The sequence below is a fragment of the Rhinolophus sinicus genome, linkage group LG16, assembly GCF_036562045.2.
Source record: "Rhinolophus sinicus isolate RSC01 linkage group LG16, ASM3656204v1, whole genome shotgun sequence".
Classification (NCBI taxonomy): Eukaryota; Metazoa; Chordata; class Mammalia; order Chiroptera; family Rhinolophidae; genus Rhinolophus; species Rhinolophus sinicus.
Genome location: NC_133765.1, coordinates 19,395,799 through 19,419,697, shown reverse-complemented (window position 1 = coordinate 19,419,697; position 23,899 = coordinate 19,395,799). Strand labels below are relative to the sequence as shown.

The window sequence follows — 23,899 nt, the reverse complement described above, 5'->3', positions numbered from 1 at the left end:
GGCTGGCGCAAGACCTGCGTGCTGAGGCGCGGGAAACGCAGAGCGGACGTGGGCTGCGCGGGCCTCAGGAGGCCGGTGGGTGTCCACCCGGTGTCCGCCCGCACTGGTTGAGACTTCCCGGAGGCTCTAGTCCGGAGGGCTTGACTGCCTTAGGTCTGAGGCCCGGTCCAATCGTCCCCAGCCTCTGAATGCCTCGGCCTCTCCGGCCAGGAGCCCAGCGGCGAGCGTATGTGCCTCCGAGCTGGGCTGGGTGGCTCTGTTGTGGGAGCCTCCGCTTCCTCCTCTTCTAGAAGTGCAGGTGATGCTGCCTACCCACGGGGCTAGGTGGGGAGTGGAGGAGACTGAAAGGAGCGCGCAGGACGGCGTCCGGGGCCTGCCCTCTGCCCAGCGCTGCGCTCGCGTGGTTTTTGCCAGGTGCTTCTCGTCAGCGTCTTGTTGCCCGGGTCTGGGGGCGCAGCATCCTCTTGAGCGTCCAGAGCGCTGCAGGCAGTTGTGGGTGCCCGGGTCCAGGCAAGGCCCATTAGGGTGCCTGAATGCGAATCGGGAGTTTCTGGATCCCTGCTGTGTAACTCCGAGAGGGTCTAGTCACTAGCGGGCGTGTCAAAACTGCTGGCGCCCAATCCATTTTTTATTGGCTTGCAGCAAATTCCAAAAATATATTTAGTTTACTTGAATACACCAGGTGAGACAATATGTACTTCACCTCGAGTGGCCTGGCTGTTTGTGTTATTTTACTGCATATGGACCTTGGTGAAAAATGTTGAAAAAAGTTTGGACACCCCTGTATACACTCAGAGTATACAGACCTCAGGGGCCCCATCTGAGCCCAGAGGGGCCAACTGGGCAAAACACCGTGAAGCCGCCCGCCAAGTAGTAGATTAGTATTTCGTTTTTATATGCTTGTAGGCCGTTCAGATTTCTTTTTAACCTTTGTAGATGTACAGTAAGTATTTGTTGAATGAGTGGTGTTAGGAACCGGAGTACCAGTCCCAGCTCTGCCGTTTAGCTGGTGTGACCTTGGGCACTTCGTCTGTGAAATGAAATGGCTACCACCTTTTGGGGGGGTTGTATTAAGTAAGTATTAATGAAAAATGCTTAGTACTATATGTGGCACAGAGTAACCACTTCATAAGTGTTATTTTGAATATAATCTCTACGTTTTTAGGTTGCGTGGTACCCTCCTAAGTGCCATGAAAGTATGAGGCTTGGAGGTGTCAGGGAAGGCTTTCTGGAAGTTGTTGAAAATTATTCTGGGGCTTAAGACATAAATTTAGGTACTGTATTTCCTTGCCTTTTTTTTTTTTTTTTTTTTAGTAGGATCATTCAGTTCTTAGTCATTGTTAGAAGTTGCAAAATACTGTAGAAACTTCAAGATACTTTTGATTTAGATTTTTCAAATTAACATACAAAATTTATTATAAAAACTAATTAAAAAATTTATAGCCAATAGCCACCATACCCCAGTTCTAATTTCCATTCTTCTAGCTGTTTATTCTGATGTTATTTATAAATTGAAAGTAAATATTCTTATAGGTGATATTTCTTTCACATACATTTCACCTGTTGTGGGGGCAGAGCCTCAGAAAGTAGTTTCCAGGCCCTCGGCCTCACATAGACAGGTGCTGGCTCAGGTAGTAAATGGCCAACTGTGATTGCATGGCCATCAGCTGTGGCTAGTTGGCCGTCAGCTGTAACCAGTGAGCCATTAGGCCACAATCTAACTGCTGTGGCTAGGCTAGCAGAGAGAGAGAGAAAAGAATGGGGCTAGCAAGAAGATGGCGGCTGGGCTGGCAAGCGTGGATGGTGATTTGCGGACAGTGTGGATCCAGCCTCCAGTGAGAGTATAATGCCGCCAGCGAGAATATAGTGGTATGACTCCCCTACCTATGGCTCCGTGGGTGTTCCTTTTTGGCCTCACCATATCCTGCGTTCTTGTATGGGGAGCGGGAGCAGAGACCGAGCAGGGTCTCCCGCACGACACCATATCCTGCGATATGTGGGGAGCGGGAGCAGAGACCCCGCCGGACGCCCTGCATGACAAATGGCGCAGCGAGCAGGGTCTCCTTCATGACACCTGTGTTTGTTAGTTTTACACGTTAAGTGTTGACTGTTATTTGAGGGAGGTAATTACTTAGCTCACAGTTTTCCTTTCCTTATCTCACCAATGTGGTTATGTGGTAATTCGTTGTTAAATTAATAGTGTTTATATAACATAGTCATTGCTGAACCAAGTAGAGTACTGAAACCCTTTCGTATGCCATCATTTCTTCTGAGAATTAATAATGGTCTTATTTTCTCATTTGCCTAGTAGTCCATGCGCAGATCACTAAATATTTGTTCTGAGTGCTTCAGCATTTCTCACATGGCTATCTAATTTTTTACATACTCGTAAAACCATCCGTTTCTTTTTTTTTCCTGGAGACCTCTTTGCTCTGCTCTAATCTGATCTGGTGTCTCTGTCTGTGCCTGCTGTCCGTACCTAGTTCTAATCCAGGGACTTCTTTTCACATCTGTCCTAGGATTTGCTTCTTTTCACTATTGTCTTGTGTTGAATTCGCTGTTGCTTGGACGCCCTTTTATTTTCTTAATTTGCTTCCTTGGCTTTTGGAGCACATTCTCCTGTAATTACTACTTCCACTTTTCTTCCTCCACCTCCTCCTCCTCTTTTTCTTCTTTTAACAGTTTTGTTGAGATATAATTCACATACCACACAAGTCACCCATTTAAGTGTTCAGTGATTTTTAGTATATTCACAGTTATGCAACATCACCATAATCAACTTGAGAACATTTTTATCACCCAGAAAAGAATGTTAGTAGTCACTCATCTGTTAGTAGTCACTACCCGGTTTCCTTCATTCCTCCCAGCGCTTGGCAACCACCAATTTACTTTCTGACTTCATAGATTTGCCTCTTCTGGACATTTCATATGAATGGAATTATACAATATGTGGTCCTTTGTGATTGGCTTCATTCACTTAGCATAATGTTTTCAAGGATCATCCTTGTTTTAGCAAGTAACAATACCACATTTCTTTTTATGGCGAAATAAATATTTCATTGTATGGATATACCATATTTCGTTTATCCATCCATGAGTTGCTGGACATTTGGGCTTCCACTTTTTCACTATTACAAATAATGCTGCTATGAACATTCACAGACAAGTTTTTGTATAGACATTTGTTTTCAATTCTCTTGGATATATACCTAGGAGTGGAATTGCTGAATCAAGTGGTAACTAATGTCTGCACCATTTTACATTACCACCAGCAGTGTATGAGGGTTTCTGTTTCTGTATATCCTCACCGACAGTTATTTGGTTATCCTAATGGTCGTTTGATTTGCATTTTCCTCATGGCTAATGATGCTGAGCATCTTGTCATGTGCTTATTGGCCATTTATAGATCTTTGGAAAAACATCTATTCACATCCTTTGTCCATTTAAATTGGTTTATTTGTCTCTTTATTGGGTTGTAGGAATTTTTAAAAGTATAATCTAGCTAGTTTGCAAATATTTTCTCCCATTTCTTGATAGTGTCTTTGAAGCACAGGTGTTTTTAATTTAGACAGTGTCCAATTTTACTCTAATTGCTCAAGGGATATCTTAGGCTTTTTCTTCTTGCCTGTTGGAAAAAGTGTTTTATCTGCCCTGACATTTGGTCTTAGTGCAGGAGGACCTCTAATCTTAGGATTTGTATCCTTCAGTTTTGAGAAACTTTCTTGTTATTTCTATGATAATTCTTCCTTTCTCTCACATCTCTCTGGAATTCCTGCTAGTTGTATATGTGATCCCCTGGATTGAGCCTCTGATTGTCTAACTTTTTCTTTATTTTTTATTTCATTTTGTCATTTTGCCCCCACTCCTCTATTTCTGGGACATTTCTTCAACTTTATTCAGCGACCTTCAAATGTTTTGGCTCTCCTGTTTCTCGTTCTTCTTTTAAATAACATCCTCATTTTAGTCTATGTATAATATATTCTCTTATCTCTCTGCGGATATTAATTACAGGGTTTTCTTTTTTCCTGTTCCCCACATTGTCTTTCTTTCCTCCAGAATTTTTACTATTTCCTCCAACATTTTATTATGAAAAATTGTAAGCACATGTAATATGTATCCATCCCCCAGTTTCAAAAACTATCAACTCATGGATTATCTTGTTTTCATCTATATCTCTGTGCACTCTGTCCCCACTGGATTATTTTTGTTTTCATTTTTATTTTGAAATAATTTCAAACTTACAGAAAAGATGCAAGAATGATACAGAGAACCCCCATATACCTTTATCCACATTCACTACTTTTTAATTTTTTTGCCTCCCCCCAAAAATGATTTTCTCCATGATGGTTGCAAGATGGGGTTTTTCCAGCTCTACAACTTCTACGTTTTTCGGTGGGAATTCTGTGTAAGAGTGATCCTTCCCTTCTCCCCCATTTATCTGTCTGTCTGTTCATTTCTTTATATCAGCCTGGAGTCATGAATTCCCATTTTCTTTAATGTTATAATTTATTATTGTCCTTAATTATTTTGGTACTCAAATTTCTCCTATTTTATCTATAAAATTTTCTGTATATTCTATAGAAGATAAGATGTCCTTTTAAAAGAATAACCGACACCACTATCACAATAAAAATTAATGGTAATTTTTAAGTAACTCATGAAAACTTTTTTTTCTCAACTTTTATTTTTTAAGTGTGTTTTTTCAGGACCCATTGGCTCCAAGTCAAGTAGTTGTTTCAATCTAGTTGTGGAGGGTGCAGCTCACAGTGGCCCATGTGGGGATCGAACCGGCAACCTTGTTTTTAAGAGCACCACACTCTAACCAACTGAGCTAACTGGCCGCCCCATGAAAACATTTTTAAGTTTAAAAAAAAATTGAAGTTTACATTTTCCTGATTGTTTCTTGCTTTCTGTTTGACAGTTGATTTGTAGTTTGTTAAAATCAAGATCCAAAATCAAACTCCATACACTGCATTTGGTTAATATGCATCTTAAGTCTCCTAATGTGTACGTTTTCCCTTCTTCGCAGTTTATTTGTTGAAGGAACTGGGTCGTTTGTCCTGTAAAGTTTCCTACATCATTGATTTTGCTAATTGCAAAGTCATTTTATTTGTCCCCTGTATTTTTTGTAAGTTGGTACTTAGTTTTAGATGAGGCTTGATAATATTTAGATGCAAGTTTTGGGCAGGAATACATCATAGGTGGTGGTACTTCCTCAGATTCCTTTGTTTTGGTCTCTCTTTCTTGTTGGAGGTCATTTCCAAATGTCTTGTGATTCTTGACTGTCCATTCATTCTTAAGTGTCTGCAACCGAGAGATGTAGTTGGAAGTTCCCAGAGTCTGAGCAGGAGTTGCACGTTTGTGAGCTTCTCTGTAGGGTTTTTATTGATGGAGGTGAGGCACAGATGTCAGAATCTAAAGTTCTATTCATTCTTAGCTTCTTCTGAGACTGGGAAGTACCACTCTAGCTGTACGAATTCTGGAAGCAGGTTGTGGGGAGGGAGCTGTATACTTACCTGGCCAGGTTGGGGAGGAGACCAGGGGCCTCAGGTGCTCACCATATAGACTTTCATTCAAACCCCTCATTTGTGGCGTATGACTTCTGGGAACCTTTCCTTGTTCCTTGAGTTCTGAGCTCTTCTGGGATTCTTTTGGCCTGCTTCTCTTTGGTCTCCCACTCTGTTGATTTTTACTTCCTCAAATCTGTTAGATCAATTAATTTTCCTCTTTCCACTTTCTTGTTGCAAAAATTTGTGGCAGTCTTTCATTTCCTGTGACCTCTTCTCCCGCCTCGTGTATACCCTTTTATCCTTTACTGTCAGGTGGGCAGTTTATACAGGTAACTGGGAGTCCACACCTAGTAATCTTTGTTTTTCTTGGGCTATCTTTTATATTTGGTTATCATTTATATTCCAACTCAGAAGCAAGTTCATCTTCATATCCTTGAGATCAAACCTGTGTCCCAGTCTTTCCAGTATTTATATATTTCACCTGTCATGTTCCAGACATTGTTTTAGATGCTGGAGATAAGTGGTGAGAAAATCAGGCATAGCTTTTGTTTTCATGGACTTTATACTCTAATGGGGAAGGCAGATATGTACAAGTACTTAGAATGTTGGCACAGAGTGTATAACAAAAGGGGGTCTTTCACTACAGGTAACATTCCATAGAATCATTATAACAAGACAAACCCATGGCAGTGACCCATTTATTATGGTAATATTTTACCAAAAATCCCTTTTTGAATCATCCTTCAATTTAATTTATTTATGGACATCGTCACTAATGGTGACCTTTGTCACTTGGAGTGTGATGCCAGAAAGACTACTAGTACTAGGTTTGATCTCAGTAAGGACTGTTCATTTTATATGGATAAACTTTTTTTGGGGGGAGGGGTAATTCCTTGTCTGATTGTCATTGAAATATGTGACCTTGAGGGTGACCTTGATTATAAAGAGTGATTTCATTCTTTTACAATGAGTGTCTCGGTATGAATGCATCACAATTACCCAACATAGGACATGTCCACCCTGTTAGCTTTCCTCCACCATGCACTTAAATCTTGCTCCTTTGTCTTACTACTTGTATTCGTTTCCAAAGGCTGCTGTAACAAAATGCCACAAACTGCGTGGTATAAAACAACAAATTTATAGTCTTATAGTTCTGCAGGATGGAAGTCTGAAATCAAGATGTCGACAGGGCCATCCTCTTTCTGAAAGCTCGGTGGGAGGATCTGTTCCATGTCTTTCACTCAGCTTCTGGCGTTGCTGGCAGTCCTTAGTGTTCCTTGGCTTGTAGACACATCACTCCAATCTCTGCTTTGATTATCACATACTGTTGTCCCTGTGTATCTGTCTTCACATGGCATTCTCTCTGCATGTATCTGTCCCTGAGTTCCTTCTATTTTTTTTAAAGACACCAATCATATTGGGTTAAGGGCCCACCCTATTCCAGTACGGCCTCATCTTAACTTACATCTTAATTACATCTGCAAAGACTGTTTCCCAATATGGTCATATTCATAGGTACTAGGGGTTAGGACTTCAGCGTATCTTTTTTTGGGAACATAGTTCAACCCACAACGTTGCTATTCTTTGCACTAAGAAATAAAAATTGTGTTATTATTCAGTTCATAATATTATTGGTAGACATTACCACCAAATGAAAATGAAAACTGTACACGGCACTTTACTACTGATCAAAAACTGCCTGAAGATTCTTATAGGTAATACTGACAACTATAAAAATTAACCTGGGAAATTCTTGGCCTACTGGTGTTCTTATGAAGGGAAGTTGAAGGTCTAAGAACTTGACCTGGACAGGAGGAATGAACCAGTCATAATCTTTTGAGTGTGGCTCAATCTCCTATTAGTTTCCTTTCTTAGAAAAATAACTTCTAAAAATGCAATTTAAAAAGTAGTTTAGATCAGAGACTTCCCATGTTCATCTAGTGTTGAAGCTGGCATGTAGCTGTTCAGAAATGTGGCTCTTAATTTACTGTCTTTTATTCCCTTTTTCTTAGAAGGGGAAGCTAAATGACTTTTTGATTCATGAAGAATCTGCTCACTAAGAAGTGTACATCAAGGCACTGGTTGAATTTCCATCAATAAGAGATAAAGCGGAGAATGGAGAGGAAGGTTGACTCCAGGTGAGTGATGGGACTTGACAAAAAAGATAACTGAAATTATGGCCTTTGTAAAAACCCACAAACATTTTGTGTGTGTGTGAAAATAATAAAAAATGTAGCTTTCCCCTAAATCATGAGTGGTGAGATAGGAAGTTTGGGTACGGATTTTTTGTTGTTGGTGTTTGGGTTTCTCATTTAGAGTATAGTGCACATTTCATACCTTATGGTACAGCCAGAAACCATTTTGCATCATTAAAATTTTGATTTGGAGCAGGAATGAGGATGATTTTCCTGAAGTTAGATGTTAAAACATTACGGCTAGCTGGCTATTGTATCTTTTCCCTACTTTTGATCCTGGTTGCTTTCAGCCTGCATGAAGGTTCTTTTGGTTCCAAATGACAGAATCCAACTCTCGCTAGCCTAGGCAAAGGGGAAGAATTTATGAGAAAGAGACTGGTTTACTAGTAAACCCCAGACTCACAGGTCTGGGCAGGCATGTGAATTGCAGCTGGCCAGTCAAGGGTGTCCCCCTGCCCTAGACACAGTGATTGGTTCAGGGGCGGGCATGTGACCACATAGGGCTAATCGGAGGTTTTTCTCTAAAGCTGAGACAGCCCACCTAATTTAAAGAGAGGCCCACCTAGTGCTGAGGTTGCTGTGACAGCAGTTGTGTTTCCACCATGAGGAGACCACAGGGAGCCTGCCCTGTAGGAGGTAAGCAGGTCGGCACACTTAGAGAAGCAGCAAGACCTTACAATGTTGAGACACCAGTTCTAGTCCTTGAGGCTGTAGTTCAGAATTCTTCCAAAGTACGTGAGCTAGGGAATTACCTCTTTGTGCTGGATAGCTTCAATTTACCCCTCCCCTCAGATCTGATCTCCACTCATCAGCATCCAGGCTTCCTCTTGGGTTTGGCTAAAGAGGAGCCCTGGCAGGAGAGAGAGAGGGAGGGAGGGAGGAGAGTGAGGCCAGACTATTTATTCCTTTGGCTCCCTCCTTGTAAGATACTGGGTTGGCCATGTCCCTGCACTGAAGCTCACAGCCCTTCATAAGGCAGCAGACCCTGTATGACTCTCCTGGATTCTGGTAATTATCCTTCCCCTCATCCCTTTGGGCTGGAGGTGGTACCAGCTTAGCTTCTACTAGCTTCAGGTTCCTGCACTGTCCGTTGTGGTTCCTGTACACCACCTTCATAAATGTGCCATCCTCAGATTGTCCTATTTTTAATATGTCATCTGTTTTCTCTGGGACTTTTGGAAGTTTTATCATGACTGGTGCTGGATTTTGTGAAATGGTTTTTCTGCATCTATTAAAATGATCATATAGTTTTTGTCCTTTCTCTTATTAGTAGGGTGTAGACTAATTTTTAACCATATTTCCATACTTAAGTGTCATATCATCTCCAGGAAGCCTCTTCTGACCACCCTGACCACCCGTGTGGATTAGGTACCTCTTGTGTACAATTCCCACAACACTATGTTTCATAGCATTTCACAATTGGTATTCTCATTGTCATCTCCATAGACTATGGCCTCTTGAGAAACTGTCTTTTATCTTTATGTAGTTAGTGCCTCACAAGCTATAGGTGCTCAATAAACTTTCATTGAATGAATAAAGAGAGTGTATGTATCTCTTTAATATATGAAGGCTTTGTGGATCTGTTGTTTCAGTTTCCTTGATCATGGAGTGTAGCTTCTTTGTGTACTTGACATTGTATATTAAAAATTATGTATTGGAATGTCTTTAGGCTTATGATGAAGTTGCCTTCCTCCAGAAAGGATTTACAATTCCCTCTGTTAGTCTCCTTGGTACGTTACTAGTTTGGAATCACCTTAAACCAGAATTTTTTTTTCATTATTTATGTATTTATTTTTAAAGATTTTTATTAAAATATAGCTAACATACAATATTATAGTAGTTTCCGGTGTATACCATAGTTATTCAATATTTATATACCTAAAGAACTGATCACCATGAAAGTCCAGCAACCATCTGACGTCATACTTTGCTGTCACAGCATTATTGACTATATTCCCTATGCTGTACATTACATCCCCGTGATGTATTTGTTTTCTACCTGAAAATTTGAACCTCTTATTCACCGTTACCTTTTTTCTTCCTTTTTTAATTTCTCAGTTACAGTTGACGCCTTAAACCAGTTTTAAGACTTGCAATTTCCTGACCTGGGTAGAACCCAGACTATAAATTCCCATTGGGCTACAATACTTCCAATTCACCCACACCCTCAATTTTGTGAACGGTCCCTGAGTCTTTTGGAGGTGGACTTCTTACTAATCTGATGTACAAACCAGAGTACCAATTACTTTAAATCGTCCCAATGCATAAAGTACCAGCTTATTCATTTATAATGAGAAATCGTATAATTGCTAGGGAAACCAATGTATGACACCTCTCTCCCATAAGGCACTTGCTGCAGGAAGTCATGTTAAATTCAGAAGATTTCTTAGGGAGTTTGAAATCAAAGTTTGGGAACATAATTGATACATCAGCTCCATGATGACTACTAGAATAAGATATCAAAATGTGAATCTGACTGTGTCACCCCCTTTCTACTTAGAAGTCACTTAGAGTCACTTTTCAGTGACTTTTGCTGCCTTTGGGCTCCAGTCCAAGGTCCTTAGCTTTGCGGTCGTGGCCTCTCCACAGCTCATTTCCTAGCCTCATTTCTTACCATCCCATGCCTCATGCTCTGCAGTTATCCTGCTTTTTTAGTTTGGATTAGGTTTAGAAAGTACAAAGTATCAGATTTTAAATAAGATAGAAGTTACTACAAGAAATTTGGAGGTAAGTGGCCCAGAGCTGTTATGATGGTTCGGTCCAGTAAGATCCTCAATGACCTGGGACCTTCCCCCTCTTTATTTCACCATCTCTGGGATGTGATCCTCATGCTCTCAGTCCAAGTTCACAGCCATTCCAGGCAGCGCAGTAGAGAAAGATAAGAAACAGTGTGCAGTGGCTGGCTATTAAGGCAGGTTACAGAAAACCGGCACCTGGTGATCCTACCTACACTCTCTTAGTCAGAAATTAATTTCAGAAGTTGGTAGTAGGGGAGCCTGAGAAATGTAGTCTTTATTCTGGGCAGCCATGTGCCCAGCCAAACATTTTATTATATGGAAAGAAGAGAGCTTGGATATTGGATGTGTGTCAGTATCCTGTACTGACTATAAGCTATCGACATCTCACTTGCTCATTGTAAGACATCTTAATATTTAATACATATTTATCTTTGTATCCCCAGGCCTACCTTTGTTGTAGTTTTCTCAATACTGAGTGGATAAACAAACTGGAGGATATAGGGCATGCCTTCCTGTAGGCACTTTTGGATGAACATTTTCAAATTCTTCTTACTTTCATCTTTCTGTGCTTCTTGGCTAATCACTCTTCCTATTGACATTAAAAAGTGGTAATTGTATTACTATGTTTTGAATTAAGCCGAGCTCCTCCCCTGTTCCCCCTGTTCTTCATGATTTTTGGCTTACTGATACTGTGTTTTTAAAGTGCCTTCTGTTTCATTCATTTTGTATTTCTTCAGTCCTTTCCATCCTGACCTTCCATAATTTAATAAATGTTTTATGAGTACCTACTCTGTGCCTGGCAGTGTGTTAGGGGCTGAATACTTATTAGCAAATAAAAATGGTCTGTCGTCATTAGGCTTGCACATAGGTTAAGGGAAACAGATATAAGTAAGTAGATACGTAGTTTCAGTTTGTGAACCAATGGTTCAATATAGTCATTAATTCAGTGTTTATTTGACTTTATAGAACATAATTACTGCAACTAACGAGAATCAACTATATCTGTATCTGTGTATATGTACCTATATAGATCTATATTTTTGTCCCTGAATCATTTCAAAGTAAGTTGAGGCCAGTTGTCTCAAAAGTGTTATTTATAGCAAAAAGAAAACAAGAAAATATAAGAAAAACTTCCCTTTCATTCCTATCGTTTTGGTTCCAGGATCACATATTGCATTTTGTCTTTTTGCTCTCCTTTAATTTGGAACTCTTTCTCAGTCTTTCCTTATTTTTCATGACTTCAATAGTTTTGAAGAGTTCAGACCACTTTAACCTTTTATGAATATTTCTCACTTTGGGTTTGTTCAATGTTTCTTAAAGGCTAGTGAAATTCAGATTAGGCATTTTTGGCAGGAATATCACATAGGTGATGCTGTGTTCTCAGTGCATCAATATCAGGAAACACATCATGTTGATTTGGTCCCATTACCATTGATGTTAACTTTTATCACTTGCTTAAGATGTTGTCTGCCAGGTTTCTTCACGATAAAGTAGTAAGTATTTTGTGGGGAAATACTTTTTGAAACTACATTAATATCATGTTCCTCATCCAACTAGCACCTCCTTGTTTTTGGGTCCATTGATGATTCTTGTCTGAATCAATTATTCCTAAATGATGTTTCTCTAATTTTCTCATTCCTTCTACCATGTTTCCCTGAAAATAAGACCTAGCTGGAAAATCAGCTCTAATGCCTCTTTTGTAGCAAAAATTAATATAAGAACCAGTCTTATTTTACTATAATATAAGACCGTACTATAATATAAGACCCGGTCTTATATAAGATCAGGTCTTACATAAGACCAGGTGTTATATAATATAACACCTGGTCTTATTTTACTATAAGACCGGGTCTAATATAATATAACACCGGGTCTTATATTAATTTTTGCTCCAAAAGATGCATCAGAGCTGATTGTCCAGCTAGGTCTTATTTGCGGGGAAACACGGTAAGTTTAATTGGTATTCTACTGCAAAGTAGAGCGTTCCAGTCTCCCACGTGATGCATGTATGTAAGTTTGTATTTATATCAGTATGGATTTATGGATTCTTATTTTATTCAGTGGGTTTTCATCTATTACAGTTAAAATTGTCCCAGATTTGGCCAGTGGGAGCCCTTTCAAGCTGGCTCCTGTGTTCTTTTGACATACCCCCGTCATTCTTGAACACTTCTTTATTTTCTGACCCAAAAAGATATTCCAGGCTCATCTTGTGTTTTCCTTGTCCCAGACCTGAAAAATCAGCCGTATCTCCAAGGAGCCCTGGTTCTTTTTAGTCTGGAATGGTACTTTATAAACAATATTTAAGCCGTAGGTGTGCTCACTGCTAATGGGATGGCACTGCTTCTAGGTATTTCCTGCAGGCAGAGCTCTGCCATACATTTTTTTAGAATCATGAGTTCATCCCAATAATGTTTCTAAATGGGATTAAAAATCAGAAATTTAGTGTTTAGTAAAATTATGTGGTTTCATATTGATATAAAAGTCACATTATCTGAAAATCATTCCTAATTGTTTTTTATGTAAGGGAATGGGAATCTGTTTCTAATTTGTAAACAATCACCCTTAAAATAACACATTAAAATGTTAGAACTAATGACTCCAGGGTACCCATTAGCTCTGTAGTGTCTGCCTACAGCCGACTCAGCAGTGCCTACCCCCTGTGGCTGGCAGGTATTTCTGTCAGAGATTGGGCTGCTTATTGTTTTTGAAGCATAGTTATTAATCAGACTATCTCAATGAGCTTATCTGTTCAATTTTGCTTGTATGTTAAAAGGTATTTGCATCGTATGCAGAGATTTGATTCTGTCCTTTCCCCCTTCCTCCTCAAATTTAAGGTCTTTTAGGGATGGTGCAGCTAAGAAACTTTATTCTCCAAAGATACTGTCCAACAAGAAATCTTCTGCCTTCTCTGGAATCCGGAGTGAGATACCTCATGCTAGTCATCCAGTGCAGTATCGTGCCTCACATGCTCGGACCCACAGGGGTCGGTTAAGAGAATTGCACATCAGGTGAGCTTGCAGGTGGTCGCCTGCCTGCAGTGACGTTTCCGTTGTTCTCCCTTCTTGGTTAAACTGAGGGGATGATTCTTAGTCTCCTATCACATTTGGATAATTGGATATCTTGGTAACTGCTCTTTATGGCAGAAAGTTTAGAAGAAAAGAATATTTAGGACTCTGCAGACATAAAGTCTGTCAGTGAGTGTTTTCATTCATGTTCTCTAATTGTACCCCACAATGTGTAGCTATAAAGATTCTTCCAGAAAAAGTCTAAACATGGTCCAAGAAAAAAAATTTTTTTTCTTAACTCTGGATTAGGTCTATCAAAGGCATCCATTTATGCATTCAACAAAATTTATCATGTACCTACTTGGCCAGGTGTTGTGCTAGGTACTGAGCATACAGGTGAATAAGACATTCCTGGTCCACGACCTCATGAAAGCTTAAAATCAGGTAGGCTTGACAGACTGCTAAACAAGCCACAACAACAAAGTATGATAAGTGCAATGAAAGGAGAAAATGCGGTACCACAGGCCCATGTGGCAAGGACAGCCACGCTAGTGTAGCCAGCAGTGATTTCCTGGAAGAAACAGAGTTTAAGCAAAGTCCTGAAGGATAAAGTAAGGATAAGCCAGATAAAGGGCAGGAGGAAGAAGAGCTATCTAAGTCAAACCTAGAGATTAACAGGCCAAGACAAGCCAACGTTTTTTGTGTGTACCAGGACTGTGCTAAGTACCAGGGAAACTGTAAGATACGGTCCTTGCTCTCGGGCTCACAGTGCAGAGGGAACAGCAGGCACCCTGTGAGCCCATAGCTGTGATTTGGTGTCATAATGTTACACCGGGGGTTGGGACAGAGTGGTGAGAGTGCAAAGCTACTCACTCTGTTAGGGTTGGGGAAGGTCCAGGAAGGCTTCACGTAGGAGCAAGCATTGGAGATAAGAACTGATGGGTAAGTGGGCATTTGCCAGGCATTTTAGGCAGGAAGAATAATACGAACAAAAGCATTATCATGTACTTCCTTTTCCTCAGCTCTGCAGTCTTCCTTTACAAAATACTTGATACTGAAAATATTTTTTAAAAAAATAATTGCTTGATTTTAACTTGAGACATCTTTCCCATCCTATGCTCTGTTTGATGCAAGATTAGCTGTGATTCACCTTTTGAGTCATACTAGCATCTCTCCCCCTGGGACGTTAAAGTTTCCTTCTCCTTTCTTGAAAGCTGATGACATAAGCCAAATGGAGTTTTAAAATGTGTATGTCGTTTCTTTCCTTCTTTCAGATGTGTGGCCAGAAAGTTCTTATACTTGTGGATTCGAAAGACTTTTGGAAGAGTATTTCCCTCTAAAGCCAGGTAGTATTAGCTCAGAACACAAAACTGCGGAGTTCATTCTGGGTTTTTGTTTTGTAGTAGGCCCTTATATAACCTTTATTATGGCATGTATGCCGTTCCTCCCCTGCCCCTCTCCCTGCCTCTGGCAGGCATATAACATAATGGTAATTTAATACATTAGTTTGACTGAATGAGTGTATGAAGGAATGCTAAGTAAACCAGGACACCTAAGGTCCTCTGGGGAAAAAAGTATTTGCCCAGAAGAAGTAAATGAGCTTTTTCAGGACACTGGCAAGAAGGACAAATTGACATGATCTAGGCCAGAACCTGGGGAAAAAGTTGGCATTGGCAATGGAATGACATTTTAGTCAAGATAATCAAGTCCCTCTGCCATAGCTTCAGTTTGTACAAGCCGCCACCCACTGCTTCAGGTTTTGGTTGATAATTTTAGCTAGGGTGCCCAGAGTGGACTGTAAGGAAGAGCCCCGGGGGTCCGGGACGCTGTGCAGGATGTGATGTAGTGGGGTGGAGAGAAGGGGCCAGTGTAGGGTATGCTCCAGACGGAGAATTGGCAACCATTGAGAATGTATTTTAAAAACTGAGATGTTAAGGTTTCTCAGCCCCTTTCTTCTCCCCTTTCCTACAACCTTTCCTGTTTTGTTTTTCTGAGTCCAGCTTTCCTAATCTGGAACATTTCATTCACGGTCTCTCAAGCAAATTTGGCCTGTGTTTTTTGTCCTTCTTTTCTCGTTCTCAGTTGGAGAATTGATCTGAATTTCCTGGTTTGCCATTTATTGGAAGTCTTTTTTTTTTTTTTTTTTTTTTTGATTGAGTTGAATATTTATTTTTCCTTGGTTAGCTTAGAAGCTATGTACTCTGCTACTTTTACAGACTGCCCTAAAGAATATAATATACAGTAGTCCCCTAATGTGTGGTTTTGCTTTTTGCAGAATATACTGTGGTTATTCATGGTACAAAAATATTAAATGGAAAATTCCAGAAATAAACGATTCATAAGTTTTTAAATGCTCATCCTTCTGAGTATTGTGATGAAATCTCACACCATCCCACTCTGTCTCACCAGGGACATGAATCATCCCAGAGCATCCGTGCGCTACCTGCCCTGTTAGTCACTTAGTAGCTGTCTCAGTTATCAGATCAATTGTTGTGGTATCACAATGCTTGTGTTCAAGTAACCTTTCATTTACTTTATAATGGCCCCAAAGTGCGAGAGTAGTGATGCTCGCAATTCAGATATGCCGAAGAGAAGCCATAAAGTACTTCCTTTAAATGAAAAGGTGAAAGTTCTCAACTTAAGAAAAGAAAAAAAAATCATATGCTGAGGTTGCCAAGATGTGCAGTAAGAATCTTCTATCCATGAAATTGCGAAGAAGGAAGAAGCAATTAGTGTTAGTTTGTTGAGAGAGACTACATTCACATAACATTTATTACAGTATATTATAGTTCTATTTTATTATTGTTGTTAATCTCTTACTATGCCTAATTTATAAGTTAAACTTTATCATACCTATGTATGTATAGGAAAAAACAATATATTTAGGATTTAACATTCTGCGGTTTAGGGATCCACTGGGGGTTTTGAAATGTATCTCCTGCGAATAAGGGGGGACTACTTTGTATCTTTAATTTGTTGGAGTCTAATGTTAATTGGTCCTTTTTTTAAAAAAAAAACTTTTTTTTTTTTTTTTATGGGGGAAGGGGAACAGGACTTTATTGGGGCACAGTGTGTACTTCCAGGACTTTTTTCCAAGTCAAGTTGTTATCCTTTCAGTCTTAGTTGTGGAGGGTGCCATTCAGCTTCAAGTTGTTGTCCTTTCAATCTTAGTTGTGGGGGGCACAGCTCAGCTCCAGGTCCAGTTGCCGTTTTCTAGTTGCAGGGGGCACAGCCCACCATCCCTTGTGGGAGTCCAACGGCAACCTTGTTGTTGAAAGCCCGTGCTCCAACCACCTGAGCCATCCGGGAGCTCAGCTGCAGCTCAGCTCAAGGTGCCGTATTCAATCTTAGTTGCAGGGGGCGCTGCCCACCATGCCTTGCGGGACTCGAGGAGTTGAACCAGCAGCCTTGTGGTTGAGAGCCCACTGGCCCATGTGGGAATTGAACTGGCAGCCTTCGGAATTAGGAGCATGGAGCTCCAACCTCTTGAGCCACCGGGCCGGCCCCTGTTGCTCATTTTTTATGTGAAATTAATTTTTCTGAACTTTTAGAGTGAGGCGAGTTTCAGTTAAGCTTTCCTTCTTATGTCGTTTTTGTAGTGTTCACAAATATGGTGGCTGCTTCTAGAGGATATCCTGGTTCTCGTCCCCTGCCATTCTTGATCTGACCCTCTATTCCCTCTCCTGCTCAATTTCTTTCTTTTATTTTTTTAAATTTTTCTTTCTTTAATTATTTATTTAAATTTTTACTGGGGAACAGTGTGTTTTTCTATGACCATCACCTCCAAGTCAAGTTATTGTTTTCAATCTAGTTGTGGAGGTCACAGCTCACTGGCCCATGTGGAAATTGAACCGAGGACCTTGGTGTTATGAGCACAGCGCTCCAACCACTGAGCAAACCATTCGCCCACCAGCGGCTCAGCTCCAAGCCCAAGCCGTTGTTTTCAATCTAATTGTGGAGGGCGCAGCTCACTGGCCCATGTGGGAATCGAACCGGCGACCCTGGTGTTATGAGCACTGCGCTCTAACCACGGAGCCAACTGGCTGCCCCCTTTTTCAAAAAATTTTTTCAATTACAATTGACATGCAATATTAGTTTTAGGTGTCTCTCCTGTCAATTTCTGTTCTATTCCCAACAGTTTCTTCTCAGTATGAAGCCCTTTCCTCAAAGGGAACTTGACAGATCTGTTTTGAGACTCTGGGGCTGGATTACTCCAGCTGTTTCAATTCTTCTTATGTGAGCCCTGGTATTGGAGAAGACAAAAACCCTCAGTTTCAGCTACGGGTCTCAAATTGGGCCTCTGGACTTTCCAGTGACTACTTACTGGCTTTCTTGGGGATCTCATGTTCTCACATTCCACAGCTACCACCTCATTGCTCCTTCTTTCTTATGTATAAATGTTCATACCATGCAGGTCTTTTGACTGTGGGTGGTTTGTCCTCACCTGCTTGCATTTTGGATTCCTGGGCCTATCTTGTGACCTGATTTTGTTGTAATTGATGCATGAGTTTTTGGTTTTGCTACATGGCTGCCCGGTGTGTTTTATGGGGATTCAGAGATTGAAAAATTATGCTGCTGCTTCCTCTCTTCCCCAAATCCTTTTCTTATTTAATTTTAATTTAACTTATATTTGACCCATATTTAACTGGAACCTTCTTTTCAAACAATACCTATTTATATTCCAAGTAGTTGGGAAATGCTGATTGTATTAGTTAGAAATGACTAAGAGAAAGTTTTGACAGTGGCTTAAACAAACTTGGATTTGCTTTTTCTCAGAAGCAGTCTAGACATTGGTATTGGTTCAGCTGTTCAGTGATGCCATCAAAAACTCAGGTTTCTAGTACCTTTCTATTAGGTTGGTGCAAAATTAATTGTGGTTTAAAAGTAACATTTGCAAAAACTGCAATTACCTTTGCACCAACCTAGTTCACCGTTCTTAGCATATTGGCCATTTGTCCTCAGAGATGACACCACAGTTGCAAGATGACTGTTCTAGCTTTACACAGGAAGAAGGGGGAAGGGTGGTGTCAGCTCCATTTGTCTTTTTATCAGGAAAGCAAAACTTTATCAGAAACCCCCAGCTGCATTCTGCTTCTGTCTCATTGGCCAGAGCTATTCACTGGCCACCTTTAGCTACAGAGGAGGCTAGGAAAAAACCTTTCTATCCTCTGTAACGGATGCCCATGAGGAAGCAGAGGCTTGGCAATAGGTGTTGGGTTAGCCAGTGACTGGTGTCGGCCACACTGCTTTACTTTATTTACTTTCTTTCCTCTTGAGTTGTGGCAGGGTACAGGGGAAAGAATACTGGACTGGAGTTTAAGAGACCCGAGTTTTGGTTCTAACCCACACCATAGCTAATTGTTTAAGGGTAAGTTATGGCACTGGGCCTCAGTTTCTCAAATTGTAAAATGAGAGAGGAGAATATTTGCTCTCTTAGCATCTACCAGAATTAGAAGTCTGATACTGTGTTTCCTTAGAAATTTGTGATGGGGTGGTTGTTTCCAACTTGCGGTCTTTTTTTTTTTTTTTAATGAGTTTTTTTGGGGGAAGGGAAACAGGACTCTTATTGGGGAACAGTGTGTACTTCCAGGACTTTTTTCCAAGTCAAGTCGTTGTCCTTTCAATCTTAGTTGAGGAGGGTGCCGTTCAGCTTCAAGTTGTTGTCCTTTCAGTCTTAATTGTGGAGGGCATAGCTCAGCTCCAGGTCCAGTTGCCGTTTTCTAGTTGCAGGGGGCACAGCCCACCATCCCTTGCGGGACTCAAGGAGTTGAACCAGCAGCCTTGTGGTTGAGAGCCCACTGGCCCATGTGGGAATGGAACCGACAGCCTTTGGAGTTAGGAGCACAGAGCTCCAACAGCCTGAGCCACCAGGCCGGCCCTTTCTTTTTCTTCTTTTTTTTTTTTTAATCAAGTGGCTTGTTACATTGGGGAGGGTTGGGCATATTGATCTGTGGGGTTTTTTTGTTTTTTTGTTGTCTTTTTCCATATTGAATTATTTATTTCTCACTTTTAGGAATATTAGTGGGGAATGAATGATATATCAGAAACTAGAATAATGCGTTTACGTTCTTGGAGGATGTCATAACTTTTATGAACTGGAGTTGCTTTATCATTAATAAACTAAACCAAAGTTACCATTGAATTAGGAGGGCAAAAGTAATACAGTATGAGTCCATATATAAGGTGGTCTTAAATATGAGGTCGTCACCTATTTTTCTCTGCAGAAAAGATCTGAACAAAATTTTTGCCTAATTTGGGAAGTAGATAAAACGGTCATGTCCATTTATGGTATAAATTCATCAATATTTCTTCCTCATTCTTAGCTAATAGCTTTCTTTCCTGTTTTCTTGAGAAAACAGAAGCAGCAGAAGAGCCCTCCACGAGCTCTCTCCACTACATCTACCCAGTGCCAGCATCTGTCACTGTGTAGCCTACTTTCCCTACTGTTAGGCAGATGAACTATCCAAGCTGTCATCTTGGCAAAATCCTTGACTTTTGTATTATGTTCCTCTTGTGCCTACTCAAGTCCGTCACCCTAGCAGTTTGGTTTTTTTTTCCGTCTATTCTGCATCATTAATTTCCCCCTCTGTACTGGGTCATTTGCACCAGCATATAATGCAGTTATTTTTCCCATCCTGAAAAAAAAATTCTCTTTGGCCTTTCTTCATCCTGCAGCTAGCACTCCATCTCTTTGCTCCCCTTTACATCTAATCTCCTGGCCATACGCAGTGTTTCCAAAACCTCTTCTTGGAGTCTTTTTAAAATCCATCCCACAAGGCTTTAGATTCTAGCACTCCACCCAAACCGTTTTGTTAAGGTCACTAAATTTGCTGAAATCAGTGGCGACCTCTTAAACTTCCTCTTACTTGACCTACCAAGAAGCGTTAGATAGTCTGTCCTTCTTCAGAAAGCCCTTTCTCACCACTTGCAGGTCTCCAACCTCTCATGGTTTTCCTTCCATTTTGACTGCTTCTTCTAACTCTCTTTTGTTGGTTCCTCCTCATCTGAATACCCTACACCAAATCTTTGCACTGCTTCTGTGTCTCACAACCGTGGCAATCTCATTAAACCTGATGATGGTTCCCAAATATATACATCCAGCACAGACCTCTTCTTAGAACTCCAGACTGCTACATACACGACAGCTCCATATATGACAGCTCTACTGTGTGTCTAATAGACGTCACAGCTTAATATGCCCAAACCTGAAATCTAGATCTTCCCCACAAAGCTCCCTGCTGATTCTTCCCCTCTCGGTTAATGGAAACTCCCATCCTCCCTGCGACTCAAACCTGGGAGTCATCCTTGACTTCTCTTGTTTGCTAACACCCAATTTAAATGCCAAAATTATGGTGATTCAGCCTTCAGAATATATCCAGACTCCAACCTCTTTTCAGCACCTCTAGTTGCTACCATCCTGGTCCAACCCATCATCATCTCTCCCGTGAATGAGTCCATGAACCTCCTCACAGGTCTGCTTCTGGCCTTGCCCCTAGTCAGTCTCTTCTCAACAGGTAGCCTGAGTTAAGTCATGTCACTCACGTCTGCTCAGATCTCAGGTGGCTTCCCATCCTGCTTAGAGTAAAAGCCACAGTCCTTACTGTAGCCTGCAATGCCAATGAACTTTAGTTTTTACCTGTCTATAGATCTTTTTTCATGTCTGCAGTCATTATTTTTCATATTCAAGAGCTATTTCTTGTTCGCTGAGTGTTCCTTTTTTTTTTTTTAATAGCATCCTGGAAGCTCAATTTTTTGAGAATAACTTAGTGATTTGTTTTTAAGATTTTTGTCCATATTGCCTGTTTCTTTTGAGCTCTTTTTTTCAGTGTGCTCTCAGTCACTGTCTCATGTTGAAACCTTCCCCCAAATGTCAAGAGATCCTTTTAATTCTCTGTTCATATTTGAGTTAGGCGTTAAACGCTAATTTTAGAAGTTTTTATATGTACGCATTAGGACTCACTTTAGGCTTTTGAGTAGAGAGCAGACACTTTCACTGGAACCTCCTGCTGTTGGTATCTGCAGGCCTTTTCCCTTTGGTTGATCAGTTTTCCCCGGAGGAAGGGAATCCTCCAAACTTTTTCTAGGGTAGGATAGAAGTGGGTGTCAGCTGTTTAAGCTTGGCTGCAAGTTCAGTATGTAGACTCTTGTTTAGCACCCTCTCCAGAGCTTGGCCAGTGGCCCTCTGGTTAATCCTCTCCAGAGATGAACCTGAGTTTCTGCTTGGGTGAATAACAAGATCCAGGGGTGAAACTGCTTCTGACTCACAGGCTTGCACATAATTCTGTATTTCATCTACACCCAGGACTCACCCCTTGCTGATGCTTTTCATTCTCATGCCTTTCTGGAGTTTGTGCCATTGGCTGGTTGTGTCTTGACTGCCCGACCACAGGACACCTACTTCTCTGCTTTCTCTGATCTGTTGATACAGTTGCCACACACCTGCCCACTTTGCATTCTCTAAAATTTGTTGACATCTCTTGTCTATCATCATTGCTCCTCTTCTCTTTGTTGGCTTACACCTTTTGAAATGTATTTGGTGTTATTTTAGTAGGGTTTTGGGAAGGGAAGGAAGTAGATGGATAAATATTAGATGGTAGAAGGAAGCACATGTGCAAATGGAAGTAGTTCTTTCCCATGAAATGTTTTTAAAAAGAGCTGTTGTTAAAAAATATTTTCAGACGACAGAACTATGTAATGTAGGAAACACCAGTCTTTTATAATCCCACTCAGAGAGAGAACCACTGTTAATAGTTTGGTATTTTGGAGATCTTTTCCAGGCTTTTCATACATATAATGCAATCATTTACATATGTACACACATATATGTTCATATGTATATGTAAAAATATATATGTGTACACATTCATTTTTAAATATATATATTTGGTATGTATTAATAATTCCAACATCAGTACTGGAAATACAAAAAAAATTGATTTTTGTAAAATGGTTTATTATACACACTGTGAGGTAACTTAATTTTTTAACTAACACCTTTTTTGGGCATCTCTCCATTTCAGTATCCTTAGCTCTACTTCATTCATAAAAAAATGACTGCATGGGGCCGGCAAGTGGCTCAAGAGGTTGGAGCTCCGTGCTCCTAACGCCGAAGGCTGCTGGTTGGATTCCCACATGGGCCAATGCCAGATTGCTCGGTTGGTTGGAGCGCAGGCTCTGAACCACAAGGTTGCCAGCTCGACTCCCACAAGGGATGGTGGGCTATGTCCCCCGCAACTAAGATTGAACACGGCACCTTGAGCTGAGCTGCTTCTGAGCTCCCGGATGGCTCAGTTGGTTGGAGCGTGTCCTTTCAACCACAAGGTTGCCGGTGTGACTCCCACAAGGGATTGTGGGCTGTGCCCCCTGCAACTAATGGTAACTGGACCTGGAGCTGAGCTATACCCTCCACAACTAAGACTGAAAGGACAACAACTTGACTTGGAAAAAGTCCCAGAAGCAGACACTGTTCCCCAAGAAAGTCTAGTTCCTCAGCCCCAATTGAAAAAAAAAAAGTGACTGCATGGCATTGACTGACTTTAACCTGGCCTTTTGTTCCCCCCTCCTTTTTTCTGCCTCCCGCCTGCCCCCCCCCCCCACTACAGTTCAAGCGGTTGTTTCTCAGTCCAGTTGTGTAGGACACAGCTCCCTGGCCCATGCTGGTATTATGAGCCTTTCACTCCCCACTGGCTGAGGCAGTCGGTCGGCCACTCACAGAAGCTCACGGCAGCTCTCGTGGGCTGGGCTGCCGGCCACTCACGCTGGCCTCCGGCCACTCATGGCAGCACACGGTAGTGCACGCTGGCTGCTGGCCACTCATGCTGGCTGGCGGCCACTCACGCTGGCCACCAGCTGCTCATGGCGGCACACAGCAGCCCACGGCAGCCTGCAGCAGCTCACGGCAGCTCACGCCAACCTCTGGCTGCTCACGCAGCCCAGCTCCAGGGAGACCCGTTGTTCACAATCTTAGCTGTAGAGGGCGCAGCTTGCTGGCCTGTGTGGGAATCGAACCGGCGACCTCAGCTGGAGCATGGCGCTCCAACCACCTGAGCCACCGGGCCAGCCCCACCTATCCTCTTTTGATGGGCATTTGTGATGTTTCTTTCTTTTTTTAATTGTTATGACTAATAGTGAGGTGAATTACTGTATGTATATTTTTGCAGGCCAATTTCTTTTTTTATTTTTATTTGTGAAGTTTTTAAGTGGGTGAGGAGGAGGTACATGTTAGTATCCTGCAGAACCATGAAAAGAAATTCAAAGTTATTGACAGGACCAGAGTTCTTGAGTTATGAATCACCTCAACAGTGCCTTGTTAGCATGGACAATGTTGCTGCTCTTCTGGTTTCTTGTTACCTTTTTCTCTTTATTTTCTCTTACTTATCTTTGCTGTTGTTATAACTCCCCTGGCCAGATTTCAGTTAAACTATTATAATATGCTCTATTCCTGTTATGTA

General features: G+C 41.2%; 1 protein-coding gene across 3 annotated transcripts in view; it reads left to right on the top strand.

Moving 5' to 3' along the window:
- The first annotated feature begins 14 nt into the window (after positions 1-14).
- The window catches only part of SFI1 (SFI1 centrin binding protein), a 72,004-nt gene continuing 48,119 nt past the window's right edge, over positions 15-23,899 (top strand). Inside the window, exons 1-4 of one of the 3 annotated variants that reach the window (XM_074321170.1) lie at positions 15-414; positions 7,523-7,648; positions 13,278-13,451; positions 14,723-14,794. In XM_074321170.1, the coding sequence (XP_074177271.1) occupies positions 7,626-7,648; positions 13,278-13,451; positions 14,723-14,794 (269 nt within the window). In that variant the 5' untranslated portion in view covers positions 15-414; positions 7,523-7,625. The remainder of the gene's footprint in view (positions 415-7,522; positions 7,649-13,277; positions 13,452-14,722; positions 14,795-23,899) is intronic. The other 2 variants (XM_074321169.1, XM_074321172.1) reach the window with 2 other exon arrangements.